The 13,785-nt window shown below is 45.3% G+C and overlaps 1 protein-coding gene across 1 annotated transcript in view; it reads right to left on the bottom strand.

Annotated features, from left to right (window-relative positions):
* CSNK2A1 (casein kinase 2 alpha 1) overlaps window positions 1-13,785 on the bottom strand; it is a 54,882-nt gene that overhangs the window by 26,970 nt on the left and 14,127 nt on the right. Inside the window, exons 2-3 of the mRNA XM_087888986.1 lie at window positions 3,440-3,653; window positions 417-528 (exon numbers count right to left, since the gene is read on the bottom strand). Coding sequence (XP_087745112.1) covers window positions 417-528; window positions 3,440-3,540 — 213 coding nt within the window. The 5' untranslated portion in view covers window positions 3,541-3,653. The remainder of the gene's footprint in view (window positions 1-416; window positions 529-3,439; window positions 3,654-13,785) is intronic.

Raw genomic sequence — 13,785 nt, 5'->3', positions numbered from 1 at the left:
CGTCTGCAAAAAAAGAACCAAACTCAGAGAACACCAAGGACCCCACAATCGTCCTCCTCCTCCTCTGCAAAACCCACTCCCTTGTAGCACTGATAATATTACCTAGTTTGGTCATGAAACGTCCGCAAGAAAACCACCAAGCTCAGAGAGCACCAAAGACTCCGCAGTTCAACCCTGAGCTACAAATCTTCTCTTCTATTGCTAAAAAGTTTTTAACTCTACAAAAGAGTAAGAGTTTTCTTACTCTTTTGTAGACATTTATCCCAGGAACGCCACAGGGACAGAGCAATTAACTAAGCTGGCAACTTGCATACGGTCTCCTGTGTGACTCTTTAATGGCGAGGCGTAAAAATTTTGTCTGAAATTAGCTAAAGGGGCATTTTGTAAAATCTTTCCCCTCTGCAGAGCAGCCTCACCTTCAGAATTTTAACGACTACTTTTTCATTATTTGTGATGTTGATGGCTTCAAAGACTTCGCTGTATTTGCCCCGGCCTAACTTCCGAACTAGCTGATAGTCGTCTTGATTTCTGTAAGACCAAAAAAAAAAAAAGAGAGAGAGAGAGAGAGCATTATGCAAGGGAAGAGAATTAAATTATTCATCACCCAAAAGCATTCTTGTGTTCAAAGAAATCAACTCACTGTAGGAGGAGAACTGTCAGTCTGTAGGAGGGAAAAATCAGGAGTCTGGTAGCATTCCTTTTCTGACTAACATATCTTGCCCCAACTTTTAAAGATAACTGGATTTTCTGATCTTTCTTTAAGATGTTTCGTTTCTCATCTAAGAAGCTTCTTCAATTCTCCTGGTGATTGGCCTGAGTCTTTTTTTGTGTGTGTGCCTAAGGCAGGATTAGAACTCATCATCTCCTGGTGATTGGCCCAAAGTCACTCAGCCACCTTTCCTGATGAAGGCAGAACTAGAACTCACTGTCTCCTGGTGACTGGCTCAGAATCATCAGATAGACTTTTCCCCCTAAATCAGGACTAGAACTCATCATCTTCTGGCGATGGGCCCAAAATTCAGGGTCTTCTGATGTAAAATCACCCAGCCAGTTTTTATGCCTGAAATGGGATTAGAACTCACAGTCCAATTTTTAACCTGGTCCCTTAACCACTAGATCTTATATATACTTCCCACTGTCAAAATTTAGACCAGTAACATGTGCCATGGACCACTGGTCAATCTAGACCAATACTGGCAAATTTCTCCAATACTCAGAGAGTAATTCACAGAGAGTCACAGAAAAAATGGTCATAAGTCACTTTTTCCAGTGCTGTTGTAACTTAGGTCACTGACTGAACTGTTGTAAGTTGAGGACTACCTATAACAAGAGATGAAACCGTAGTCCAACACCCTGCTCAAGCAGGAGACCTATATACCATCCCAGACAAGTGACTGTCCAGTCTCTTCTTAAAAACCTCCAGTGTTGGAGCTTCTGGAGGCAAGCTGTTCCACTGGTTAATAGTTCTCAGTGTCAGTGTCAGGAAAATTTCTCCTAAATTCAAGGTTGCTTCTCTCCTTCATTAGTTTCCATCTGTTGCTTTTTGTCCTGTCATGTGCTTTGAAAATAGGTTGACCCCCTCCTCTCTGTGGCAGCCCCTCAAATATTGGAAGGTTGCTATCATGTCACCCCTAGTCCTCCTTTTCATTATATTAGAAATATCCAGTTCCTGCAACTGTTCCTCTTATGTTTTAGCCTCTAGTCCCCTAATTCTCTAAATAATCTTCAGAAATGACAGGCTTGAGACCCAAGAGTACAGGAACAAGGCCACCTTCAGCCAAGGAAGCTGACTTGCAGACTCTCACAATCTCTCTGCCTAAATTTCCTTCGCACTGCAGCGGGGAGGTGATACAAAATAGAGGTGAGAGTGCTATATAGGCTGCTTCGAAGTCCTACTAGGAAGAGAAGATATACCTAACACATAATGTGCCAATCAGGGCTCCCTTTTAATAGAGAAGCAGTGAATCAATCCTTCTTTCTTTTTCATTTTGCAGCAGCCACCAAGTCATTCTCTGACCAATTTTATTTTCTTATTTCCTGGCTTTGAAAGATCCCAGCTTCTCCACCACATCCATGGTTTTAGCCACAGAGGGATAAAAGCTTTTAAGTATGTGATGGATCCTTTTCAATGTTTGTGGGAAATGACACCAGCTGGGTGACTTTGGCCCAATCACCAGAAGATTTTTTTTTTTTTTTAATTTTGATTTATATGCCGCCCTTCTCCGGAGACTCAGGGCAGCTTACAATGTGCTCAGCAATAGCCTTCATCCTTTTGTATATTTATACAAAGTCAGCTTATTGCCCCCACAATCTGGGTCCTCAATTTACCTACCTTAGAAGGGATGGAAGGCTGAGTCAACCTTGAGCCTGGTGAGATTCGAACCTGCAGTAATTGCAGGCAGCTGGTCTTAATAACCAGCTTAATAACAGGGTGCCTTAGACCACTGTACTACCAAATCTTTTGAATTCTAATCCCACTTTAAGCATGAAAGATGGCTGGGTGACTTTGGGCCAATCACCAGAAGATTGTGAATTCTAGTCCCGCCTTAAGCATGAAAGATGGGCCAATCACCAGGGGAGGGTGAGTTCTAGTCCCACCTTCAGCATAAAAGACGGTTAGGTGACTTTGGGCCAATCACCAGAAGATTGTGAATTCTAGTCCCGCCTTAAGCATGAAAGATGGCTGGGTGACTTTGGGCCAATCACCAGGGGAGGGTGAGTTCTAGTCCCACCTTAGGCATGAAAGACGGTTAGGTGACTCTGGGCCAATCACCAGTAGTTCTGGCTCCACCTGGTGGTGGAGTGTGGTGGCACACATGGTATGGGAAGGAGAAAAGAGGAAAGAGAGGAGAGGGAAGAGAAAAATGGAAGAAGAAAACAGAGAAAAGAAGAATGGGAGAAGAAAACAGAAAAGAGAAAAGAGAGGGGACGGGAGGGGAGGGGAGGGGAGAGGAGGAGATTATAAAATGGAGCAGAAAATAGAATAGAGCAGAAAATAGAACAGAATAAGGAACAGAACAAAATAGACACAGAATAGACTACACCACAGTCTTTTCAACAGTTCCAAGAAAGTTCACACCCATCTGCACTACTCAGGTGAGCCTGAGGACACAGACAAACCTCCAAGTGGCCTCAACGACTGTCTAAAAGGATGCAAATGACCAGCTGTCTGCAAGGAGTATCAATCCTTCCCTTCCCCACTATCCGGTCAGAGCTGAAGAAGCTTCTTGGGTGAGAAGCGAAACGCCTTCAAAAGAAAAAAAATAAGAAAGTCCAGTGGCCTCCTGAAAAAAGCACCTTTGGGACAACCATGACCTGGAGGACTGTGAATCTCCATAGAACAGAATAGAGTTATAGAACGGAATAAAACCTAGCAGTGTTACAAGAGCTTTGGCACCAAAAAGCCAAACAGGCCAACTTCTAGGCCAGGGACACTTACCCCCACTCCACCACGTGCGACTCGTAATCCCAGTATTCCCGTGGTCTGTGTGTATTTACATCTGTGTAAACTCTGGCCCTGCTTGGCACAGGCCCCGACATGCTGGATAGGCTGGCAGGTGGAGCTGGGCTACGGATCTGTCCTTTGCGCTTCTTCCGGCTTCTGGATCAACACCCAGGATTGCCTCCGATGGGGATCTGAGTATTCTTCTTCACTGAGAAGACAAAAAAAAAAAGTGCAAGGATGCTAAAGAGAGGAATCGACACTCCCAAGCTAGGTAACGAAACAGTTCCATATTTGGATTAAAACTGTATCAAGGAGCTAGGCCCGTGATGGTGAACCGGTGGCACGCGGAGCCATATTAGGGGGCACGCCAGCTCAGCTCTGGGGCGCATGCGCGCGCCGGCCAGCTGATTTTCGGGCCCTCTGGGCCCACCAGAAGTAGGGAAACAGGCTGTTTCCTGCCTCTGGAGGGCCTGGTGGGGGGTGGGGAAGGCCCGTTTTTCTTTCTTACCTGGCTCCAGATCCTCTCTGTGTATGTGGGAAGGGCGGAAACAGCCTTTCCCAGTCCCTTGGAGGCCCTACGGAGGCTGAAAGGGCCCATTTCCCCACTCCCGGTGGGACAGGAAGTGACTTTTTTCCTGTCCCCAGCCTCCAGAGACTCCTAGAGAGGCTCCTACAGACTCCTAGAGAGGCTCCTAGAGACTCCTAGAGAGGTTCTGGAGGCTGGGGACAGGAAAAAAACGTCACTTCCTGTCCCACCGGGAGTGGGGAAATGGGCCCTTTCAGCCTCCGTAGGGCCTCCAAGGGACTGGGAAAGGCTGTTTCCGCCCTTCCCACATACAGAGAGAGGATCTGGAACCAGGTAAGAAAGAAAAACGGGCCTACCAGGCCATCATGTGCGAGGAGCGGGGGGGGGACGGGGAGGGGGTTGCGCACGCATGCGAGTGGGCACGTGCGTGCGTGACCCTCCCCCGCCCCCCCCTCTCCTGGCACGCGATGGCAAAAAGGTTAGCCATCACTGAGCTAGGCTAAAGCTTGTTATTAAAAGGGAGGGTTTACTTCTGCAGAAGGAATAGAATAGAATAACAAGAGTTGGAAGGGACCTTGGAGGTCATCTAGTCCAACCCCCTGCCCATGCAGACCACCTGTACTAGGGATTCGAACCGCCGAACTGCCGACCTTTCTGATCGACAAGCTCTCTGTCTTAGTCACTGAGCCATCTAGTCAGGCTATGTTCTTCGTATGTTTTAGCCTCCAGGCCCTTAATTGTCTTAGTTGCTCTTCTCTGCACTCTTTCCAGAGTCTCAGCATCTTTTTTACATCGTGGCGACCAAAACTGCGTGCAGGATTCCAAGTGTGGCCTTACCAAGGCCTTATAAAGTGGTATTAACACTTCACGCCTAGAACTGTGTTGGCTTTTTTGGCAGGAAGGAAGTGAAACATTTCTGCCACTTAGAGCAGCAGTGCCCAACCTTGGCAACTGTTAAGACCTGAGGACTTCAGCTCCCAGAATTCCCCAGCGTGGTTGGGGAATTCTGGGAGTTGAAGTCCACAAGTCTTAAAGCTGCCAAGTTTGAAGACCTCAGGATTAGATAGATCGACAGTTCAATAGCTAGATTAGATAGATTAAATAGATCGATAGATAAGAGAGAGAGAGAGAGAGAGAGGACAGAATAACCGAGTTGGAAGGGACCTTGGAGGTCTTCTTGATTCGTTTCCATTCATTGCTTCTTGTTCTGCCCTCAGGTGCTTTGGAGAATAGCTTGACTCCCTCTTCTTTGGGGCAGCCCCTGAGATATTGGAAGACTGCTATCATGTCTCCCCTAGTCCTTCTCTTCATTAAACTAGACATACCCAGTTCCTATCAAGATAAGACAGATGATAGATACGACCTTCCTTGCCACAGACGTTAAGCGAATCGCCACAGTTGTTAAGTTAGTAAGTTGCTAAGTTGTCAACTGGCTTCCCCCCCATTGACTTTGCTGGTCAGAAGGTCGCAAAAGGGGATCCAGTGAGCTCAGAAATACTGCAACCGTCATAAATATGAGTCAAGCTTTTGAGTTTTGATTACTTGACCCTGGGAATGCAGCAATGGTCATAAGTGTGAAAAATGGTCCTAGGCCACTTTTATCAGTGCCGTTGTAACTTTGAATGATCACTAAACGAACTGTTGGGAGTCAAGGACTACCTACATTTTAAATATTTTAGAATATATAAATATATATGTGTCTGTGTGTATGCGTGTGTTATTACATATACATATATGTAAAGGTTCCCCTTGCACGTATGTGCTACTCATTCCTGACTCTAGGGGGCGGTGCTCATCTCCGTTTCAAAGCCGAAGAGCCAGCGCTATCCGAAGACGTCTCCGTGGTCATGTGGCCAGCATGACTCAACGCCAAAGGTGCACGGAACGCTGTTCCCTTCCCACCAAAGGTGGTCCCTATTTTTCTACTTGCATTTTTTACATGCTTTCGAACTGCTAGGTTGGCAGAAGCTGGGACAAGTCACGGGAGCTCACCCCGTTATATGCGGCACTAGGGATTCGAACCGCTGAACTGCCAACCTTTCGATCGACAAGCTCAGCATCTTAGCCGCTGAGCCACCGCATATATACATACATATATATAATGTATGTATATACATGTGCATGTGTATATAGATATGTCTCTCTGTGTGTGTACGTACACAATCTTCTTTCTTTTGCATTTTATTATCATTAACTATTTCTGTTTTCTGTAATTTCTGCACAGTAATTCTACTCACTGGTCTCTGAGTGACTAAAGATTAGCACCGAGTTACATAAAGATATTTGCAGATCTATCTATCTATCTATCTATCTATCTATCTATCTATCTATCTATCTATCTATCTATCCTGCTCAAAAAAATAAAGGGAAGACAAGCAGAAGACATCCGAGATCTGAATGAATGAAATAGCCTTATTAAATACTTTGTTCTTTACATATAGTAGTTTATACATTGCTCAAACAACTAAAGGGAACACAAAACTACTGTATGTAACGAACAAAGTATTTAATAAGGCTATTTCATTCATTCAGATCTCGGATGTCTTCTGCTTGTCTTCCCTTTATTTTTTTGAGCAGTGTATATATCTATCTATATATCTATATATATCTTCCATCTCTCAGCCGTGGCAGCCATCCAAGTTTGACACTCTCTGCCCTATGCAGGAACTGCAATAACTCGTGCACCCACTGGCACAATGAGACAGATAGTAATGCTTTAAGGTCTGGCTTCCCCCCCCCCCATCCCACCCCAATCCCCCCACCCACCAAAGCTGGGCATTTTACCCATCCCTACCTCTAACCAGTGTGGGGACACCTCCGTTCCCGTTTCGCCATAACCCAGAGCTCCACCAAAGTTAATTTTGGCAGCACATCGTACTCGGTGGCTAGGATGTTGTAAACTGTAGGGAAGCTTCAGCGGGGATGTGCAAAATGTTCTGTTTTGGGTTTTTTTTCCCTTGCACGCCGCACGGAACTGGCGTGCTTTGAGGGCAGGGCGAGAGATTTTTCTGAGAACCAATGACCCACTTTCTGTTCTCTGGAGGGATCGCTCTCGCTTGTGGCACGATCCACCCCGAGAACGCGACTATCTGCACAGGTTTATAGATTAACAGAGTTGGAAGGGACCCTTGTAGGTCATCTAGTCTAACCCCACTCCCAAGCAGGAGACCCTACACTGTTTCTGACAGATGGCAGTCCAGTCTCTTCTTGAAAGCTTCCAATGATGAAGCTCCCACAACTTCCGAAGGCAACTTCTGTTCCATGGGTTGATTGCTCTCACTGTCAGAAAATTTCTCCTTATTTCTAGGTTGAATCTCTCCTTGGTCAGTTTCCATACATTATTCTTTGTCTGGCCTTCAGGTGCTTTAGAAAATAGCTTGACCCCCTTCCTCCTCTCTGTGGCAGCCCCTCAAATATTGGAAGATGCTCTCCTGTCTCCCCTGGTCCTTCTCTTCACTAGACTAGCCAGGCCCAGTTCCTGCAACCGTTCATCGTATGTTTTAGCATCCAGGTCTGCTTTGATCATTTTAAATAGAGTCAGATTAACAGAGTTGGAAGGGACCTTGTAGGTCATCTAGTCCAACCCACCAGCCAAGCAGGAGACCCTACACCATTTCTGCCAGTTGGCAGTCAAGTCACTTCTTGAAAGCTTCCAGTGATGAAGCTCCCACAACTTCTGAAGGCAAAAGCTGTTCCATGGGTTGATTGTTCTCACTGTTTCTCCTTATTTCTAGGTTGAATCTCTCCCTGGTCAGTTTCCACCCATTATTCCTTGTCTGCCTTTCGGGTGCTTTGGTAAAAACAGCTTGATCCCTTCCTCCTCTCTGTGGCAGCCCCTCAAATTATTGGAAGATGCTATCCTGTCTCCCCTGGTCCTTCTCTTCACTAGACCAGCCGTGCCAGTTTGCATAATGCAGATAGTCCACGGCTTACAAGCACTCGCATAACGGCCACTCGAAGTTACGACGGATGTCCCTGACCTAAGAAGTTGCAATGTCCACCCCTCTCGGGGTCACGTGACCACGCTTCCGGGGAGGGGGGGGGTGTTTGATAATCAAGCCAGACCTGCAGCCATCAGGTTCCATCCCATGACGACATTTTACGTATTTTATGATGTTTTGCTGAAAAAACAGCCTTTCCTTCCGGTTTTCGGCAAACCTGGCCTGTAGCAAACCGCTGGTTCGCTTAATGACTGCAGTTTCACTTCATGACCGCCACAAAAAAAAAAAAAAAGGTTGTAAAATCAGGTCAGTCATGTGGATGACCTGATTTGCACCCTTCATGACCTACGATCGTAATGGCAGGTTCCATTACGGTCGTAACTCGAGGACTACCAATAAAAAACACAACTACCGTATTTTTCGGAGTATAAGACGCACCTACCTTCTTTGGTAAGGAAAAGAAGAAAAAGAAATCTCCCTCTGCCTCTGAGCAAAATTTTGCCCCTTTGCAGCAAACAGCCTGCTTTACTTTCATTTTCGTTTTCAGCATAGCTTGATCAGCACAAGAAAAGAAAAAAAAGAGCCTTGGTGGTGCAGCAGACTAAAGTGCTGTTAAGTAGCACCAGCTGCCTGCAATTACTGCAAGTTCAAATCTCACCAGGCTCAAGGTTGACTCAGCCTTCCATCCTTGGTTGCCTCAGTCGTTAAGTGAATCATTGCCGTTGATGTGAGTAACCCGGTTGTTAAGTGAATCCAGCTTCCTCATTGACTTTGCTGGCCAGAAGGTCTCCAAATGGGACCTTGGGATATAGCAACGGTTATAAGTGTGAATCAGTTGCCAAACATCGGAGTTTTGATCCCGTGACCCTGGGGATGCCACAAAGGTCGTAACCATGAAAAACGGTCCATCATTTTCTCCAGTGCCGCTGTAACTTTGAACGGTCACTAAACGAAGTGTTGTTAAGTCGAGGACTACCTGTACATGAAGGGCATCCCTGTAATCCATGGCGACATGGGTGGCAAATACATTTAATAAATAACTAAAATGAAATAAATAACTATGTTATACGACAGAAAACCAAAGAGTCCAAAGAGGAACCAAAATGTACCAGAATGTCACTTATAGCAATAAGACATATAGATGAGACAAAAGAAAGAAAGAAAGAAAGAAAGAAAGAAAGAAAGAAAGAAAGAAAGAAAGAAAGAAAGAAAGAAAGAAAGAAAGAAAGAAAGAAAAAGAAAGGAAGGAAGGAAGGAAGGAAGGAAGGAAGGAAGGAAGGAAGGAAGGAAGGAAAGAGAAAGGAAGGAAGGAAGGAAAGAAAGAAAGAGAAAGGAAGAAAGAAAGGAAGGAAGGAAAGAAAGAGAAAGGAAGGAAGGAAGGAAGGAAGGAAGGAAGGAAGGAAAGAGAAAGGAAGGAAGGAAGGAAGAAAAGAGAAAGAAAGGAAGAAAAGAAGGAAGGAAGGAAGGAAGGAAGGAAGGAAGGAAGGAAAGAAAGAAATAACAGGAAGAAAGAAAGAAAGAAAGAAATAACAGGAAGAAGGGGAGGGGGAGGCGGAAGTTAGGAAGGAAGGTGAAGGGCGGGGTAAGGAAAGAAGAGAACAGAGGAAGGAAGGAAGGTAGGTAAAGGGTAAGGAAGGAAGAGAGGAGGGGAGGGGAGGAAGGAAGGGGTAAGGAAGGAAGAGAGGAGGGGAGGGGAGGAAGGAAGGGGTAAGGAAGGAAGAGAGGTGGGGAGGAAGAAAGGAAGAGATAAGGGTAAGGAAGGAAGACAGGAGCGAAGGGGAAGGAAGGGGAAGGGAGGGGTAAGGAAAGAAGAGAGCAGAGGAAGGAAGGTAGGTAAAGGGTAAGGAAGGAAGAGAGGAGAGGGGAGGGGAGGGAAGGGGAGGGGAGGAAGAAAGGAAGGGGTAAGGAAGGAAGAGAGGAGGGGAGGAAGAAAGGAAGGGATAAGAGTAAGGAAGGAAGACAGGAGGGGAGGGGAAGGAAGGGGAAGGGAAGGGGAAGGAAGGAAGACAGCAGGGGAGGGGAAGGAAGGAAGGGGAAGGGAGGAGGAAGGAAGGGTAAGGAAGGAAGAGGAGGTGAGGAGGAAGGAAGGAAGGGATAAGCGTAAGGAAGGAAGAGGAGAGGGGAAGGAAGGAAATAGATGGAGGGGTAAGGAAGGAAGAGAGGAGGAGGGAGGGACGGAGGAGGAGGAAGATAAGCAGCTGAAGGGGAAGGAGGAGGGGAGGGGAAGGAAGGAAGGAAATAGATGGATAATGGATGGAGAGAGTGATTGATTGATATATCAAGAGAGAGGGAGAGAGAGAGAAGGGGATATCTTTTAAAAACTGCACAGATGGTATCTTAAAAAATAGAGGGAAGAAGATGGTATCTCTTTAAAATTAGACAGACTGACCGACTGACTCTTGGGGGGGGCGAGGGGGGTTTGGGGAGACACCCTGATGATGTGAGAAGGCTTCCTGTTTCTGGATCCCATGCCAATCCCCCAGGAATCTCTCTCTCTCTCTCTCTTTTCGTTGGATGGCTCTGGATGTTGTTGGGTTTTTTTGTTATTGTTGTTTTTGTTTTAAGATTTGTTAAGCAATTAGAGACTGCCCAGCCCTGCTCTTTTGTTCCCATTTGACTCCCATTTCCTGTTCTCCGGCTTGAAACGGAGCACCTGATTCCAATTTCTGCCGGTTCCATCATCCATTATTCGGCCTACCCGCCAAAGCACGATTCTGCTCTTCCCATCTCCAGCGCCTTTGGGGCAGTTAGGATTGTTGAAACCGGGACCGACGGAGGAGGAGTTAGCTCAGGGGTGTCAAACTCCCATTTCATTGAGGGCCGCATCAAGGTTTGTGTTGACTTTGGGTGGGGGGAGGAGGGGGGGCCGTGGCCAGCTCAACATCACCCGTGTTGGGGGAGGGGGGCACCCGTGGTGGACCAAGCGCTCTGCCAGTGAAAACGGACTCCCGGACTCCGTTTTTGGCTGCGACGGTCTCCTGCAACCCTCTGCCAGCGAAAATGGAGCTTGGAGGGGCTGCACGCGGCCCTCCCGAGCTTTGTTTTCACTGGCAGAAGCACCGCAGGCCGGTCCTTCACTGTTTCCAGCGAGGGGCCCCCCTCCACGGGTCAGATCAAAGGACCCTGCAGGCCGGGTCCGGGCCCCAGGCCTTATTTTTATTATTTATATTTCTATGCGGCCCTCTCCCCGAGGACTCTGGGCGGCTTACACCAAAGACAGTATACTAAATAGCATATTGCCCCCTAACAATCTGGGTCCTCTTTTTACCCACCTCGGAAGGACGGAAGGCTGAGTCAACCTTGAGCCGGTGAGATTTGATCCGCTGATCTGCTGAACTAGCAGTCAGCTGAAGTAGCTGCAGTACTGCACTCTAACCACTGCGCCACCTCACCTTGAATTTGACACCGTTGCTTTAGCTTTTCACGCAGGTTCCAGCAGTCAGATTGCAAGTCCTTAGACCAGAGAGCTGCAAGTGCACTGCTGGGAGGGTGGGGGGGGGGATGCTCTGTGTGTGTGTGTGTGTGTGTGTGTGTGTGTGTGTGTGTGTGTGTGTGTGTAAAATGCTTCTGCTCACAAAACGCATAAACCCTATGCTTTCTGTTCCATTTTCGTTCTTGAACGGCATTCGTTCAAAAGCAGACACTGATGATATTCCCTAGTTGGGTCATGAAAGGTCTGCAAGAAAACAACCAAACTCAGAGAGCACCAAGGACCCCACAGTAGTAATAACAATAATAATAATAACAACAACAACAACTTTATCGTCTTTCCCCTCCTCTCTCTGCAAGCCAAAGTGGATTAAAATCAATTTCTTTTTTTAAAAAAAAACGAATTTTTTATTTAAACCGGATTTTTTTGATGTTCATCAAATTTATTTTCATAAAATGCTTTTGGAGGGGGAAAAAAATATATTTATCCCCGAGGGAGATACACCTGGTGGGACCCAGAAGAAGGGCCTTCTCCGTGGTGGCTCCCTCTCTCTGGAACATCATCCCGCCCCCCAGAGATTAGAATGACCCCCCCACTCTTCTTCTTCAGCACTTCTTCCGGAAGGCGCTGAAGATCTGGTTCTGCCAGCGGCCTGGGGAACCCAGAGCAGGATGGAGCCCATTCAATGGCTCGTGTGATCGGCTGTTACTGAGGCTGGAGAGTATGGCAGTATAATAGTATTAGTATTAGTATTAGTATTAGTATTGTATATTATAGTATTAGTATAGTATATTATAGTATAGTATTAGTACAGTACAGTACAGTACAGTATTAGTATATTAATTTATTTGATTCTTTTTATTAGTTTTATTGTTTTAAATGAGCTTTTATATTCTGTAAGCTGCCTTGAGTCGCCATGGGCGAATAGGGGACAATATAAATTCAATAAATATTTATTTTATTCAGCATGGAGCCTAGTTATGCAGCATAAGGCTGTATATTCTGCAATATTTACCTTTTTTGGTAAACTCATTCAATGAATCCAAGCTCTGCAAGCTGTGATAACCTGCACTGCATTGATGCATTCACACAATTTCACAGGAAACCATGAGATCAATCGCAAAACGCAATCGCAAAAGTTCAGGAATATTCCCTTATCCCCTTGTTTTCACAAATCTATGTACACTATAAACTGTATGATTGTTTGAAGAGAAAAGCATCTGTACCACCAGGCTCTAAGTGTGACGGAAGAAGGGCAAGCGATAAAAATGAAAGTGAAACCTTCTAAGCAGCTTATAAATATATTAAAGAGCACCTGTCATGTCAGATCCATCATGGCAGCACCTGTTAGCGGGTAATCCACTCAGCTGCTGCCCGCCATGTCCCTCACCTTGTTGTGTCTCTGCCGCATCATCACCTGTCCCATTAAAGTGGCTGGGACTATCGGTGAGTCAACGGCGGGTCAGAGGAGGAGCTGCTGTGGGACAGAGATGACAGTTGCTCTTTAAAAATGATGATTTAAATCGAGCCGATTTAAATCAAGGCTTTTTACTAATGATTTAAATCACGATTTAAATCGACTTGATTGAAATCAAATCCACCCTGTTGCAATCCACTGATGACGCTACCTGGCTGGGTCATGAAATATCTGCAAGAAAGCAAGAAAACGACAAAGCTAAGAGAGCACCAAGGACCTCTCCCCCTCCTCCTCTCCTTTGCAAACCCTTCTAACACTGATCATGTTGTCTAGCTGGGTCATGAAACGTCCACAAGAAAATAACCCAGTTCAGAGAGCACCCTCATTTCAACCCTGAGCTACAAATATTATCCTTTATAAAAAGGGGGGGGAATAATTCGGAGTTATTCTCAGCAGGGTGGATTTGATTTAAATCGAATTGATTTAAATCATGATTTAAATCACTAGTAAAAAGGCTTGATTTAAATCAACTCGATTTAAATCATAATTTTTAAAGAGCAACTGTCATCTCTGCTACTCCTTTGACCCACTGTTGACTCACCGATAGTCCCAGTGTTGCAGAATATACAGCCTCATGCTACATAACTCAGCTCCATTTCATGCTGAATAAACTAAATCATTTATGCATCTTAAATAGAAAACTATATTACGATAGATTTTTACCTCAAAAAGTTTTTTATTAAAATAAATTCAATAAAAATCAAAAAAATCCGATTTAAATCAAAAAAATCTGATTTTTTAAATTATTTTTTTTAAAAATCATTGATTTTTATCCACCCTGATTCTCAGCCTTTTTTAATTTTTGATTTTTTTTACAAATCTAGGTGTTGGTGTTGAGTTGAGAGAGCTCAAAATATGTTACGCCCTCCATCGGAGCTGTTTTTAAATGTTAAAAGTATTCCGCAGTGTGTGTGGAATATTCCCTATTTCACAGAGGTCTATTATTTGCAAGGAAAAGAGAAAAAG

Source organism: Pantherophis guttatus, chromosome 3 (genome assembly GCF_059756535.1).
Source record: "Pantherophis guttatus breed Tessera chromosome 3, ASM5975653v1, whole genome shotgun sequence".
Classification (NCBI taxonomy): Eukaryota; Metazoa; Chordata; class Lepidosauria; order Squamata; family Colubridae; genus Pantherophis; species Pantherophis guttatus.
This window is presented reverse-complemented; position numbering and strand designations above follow the sequence as displayed.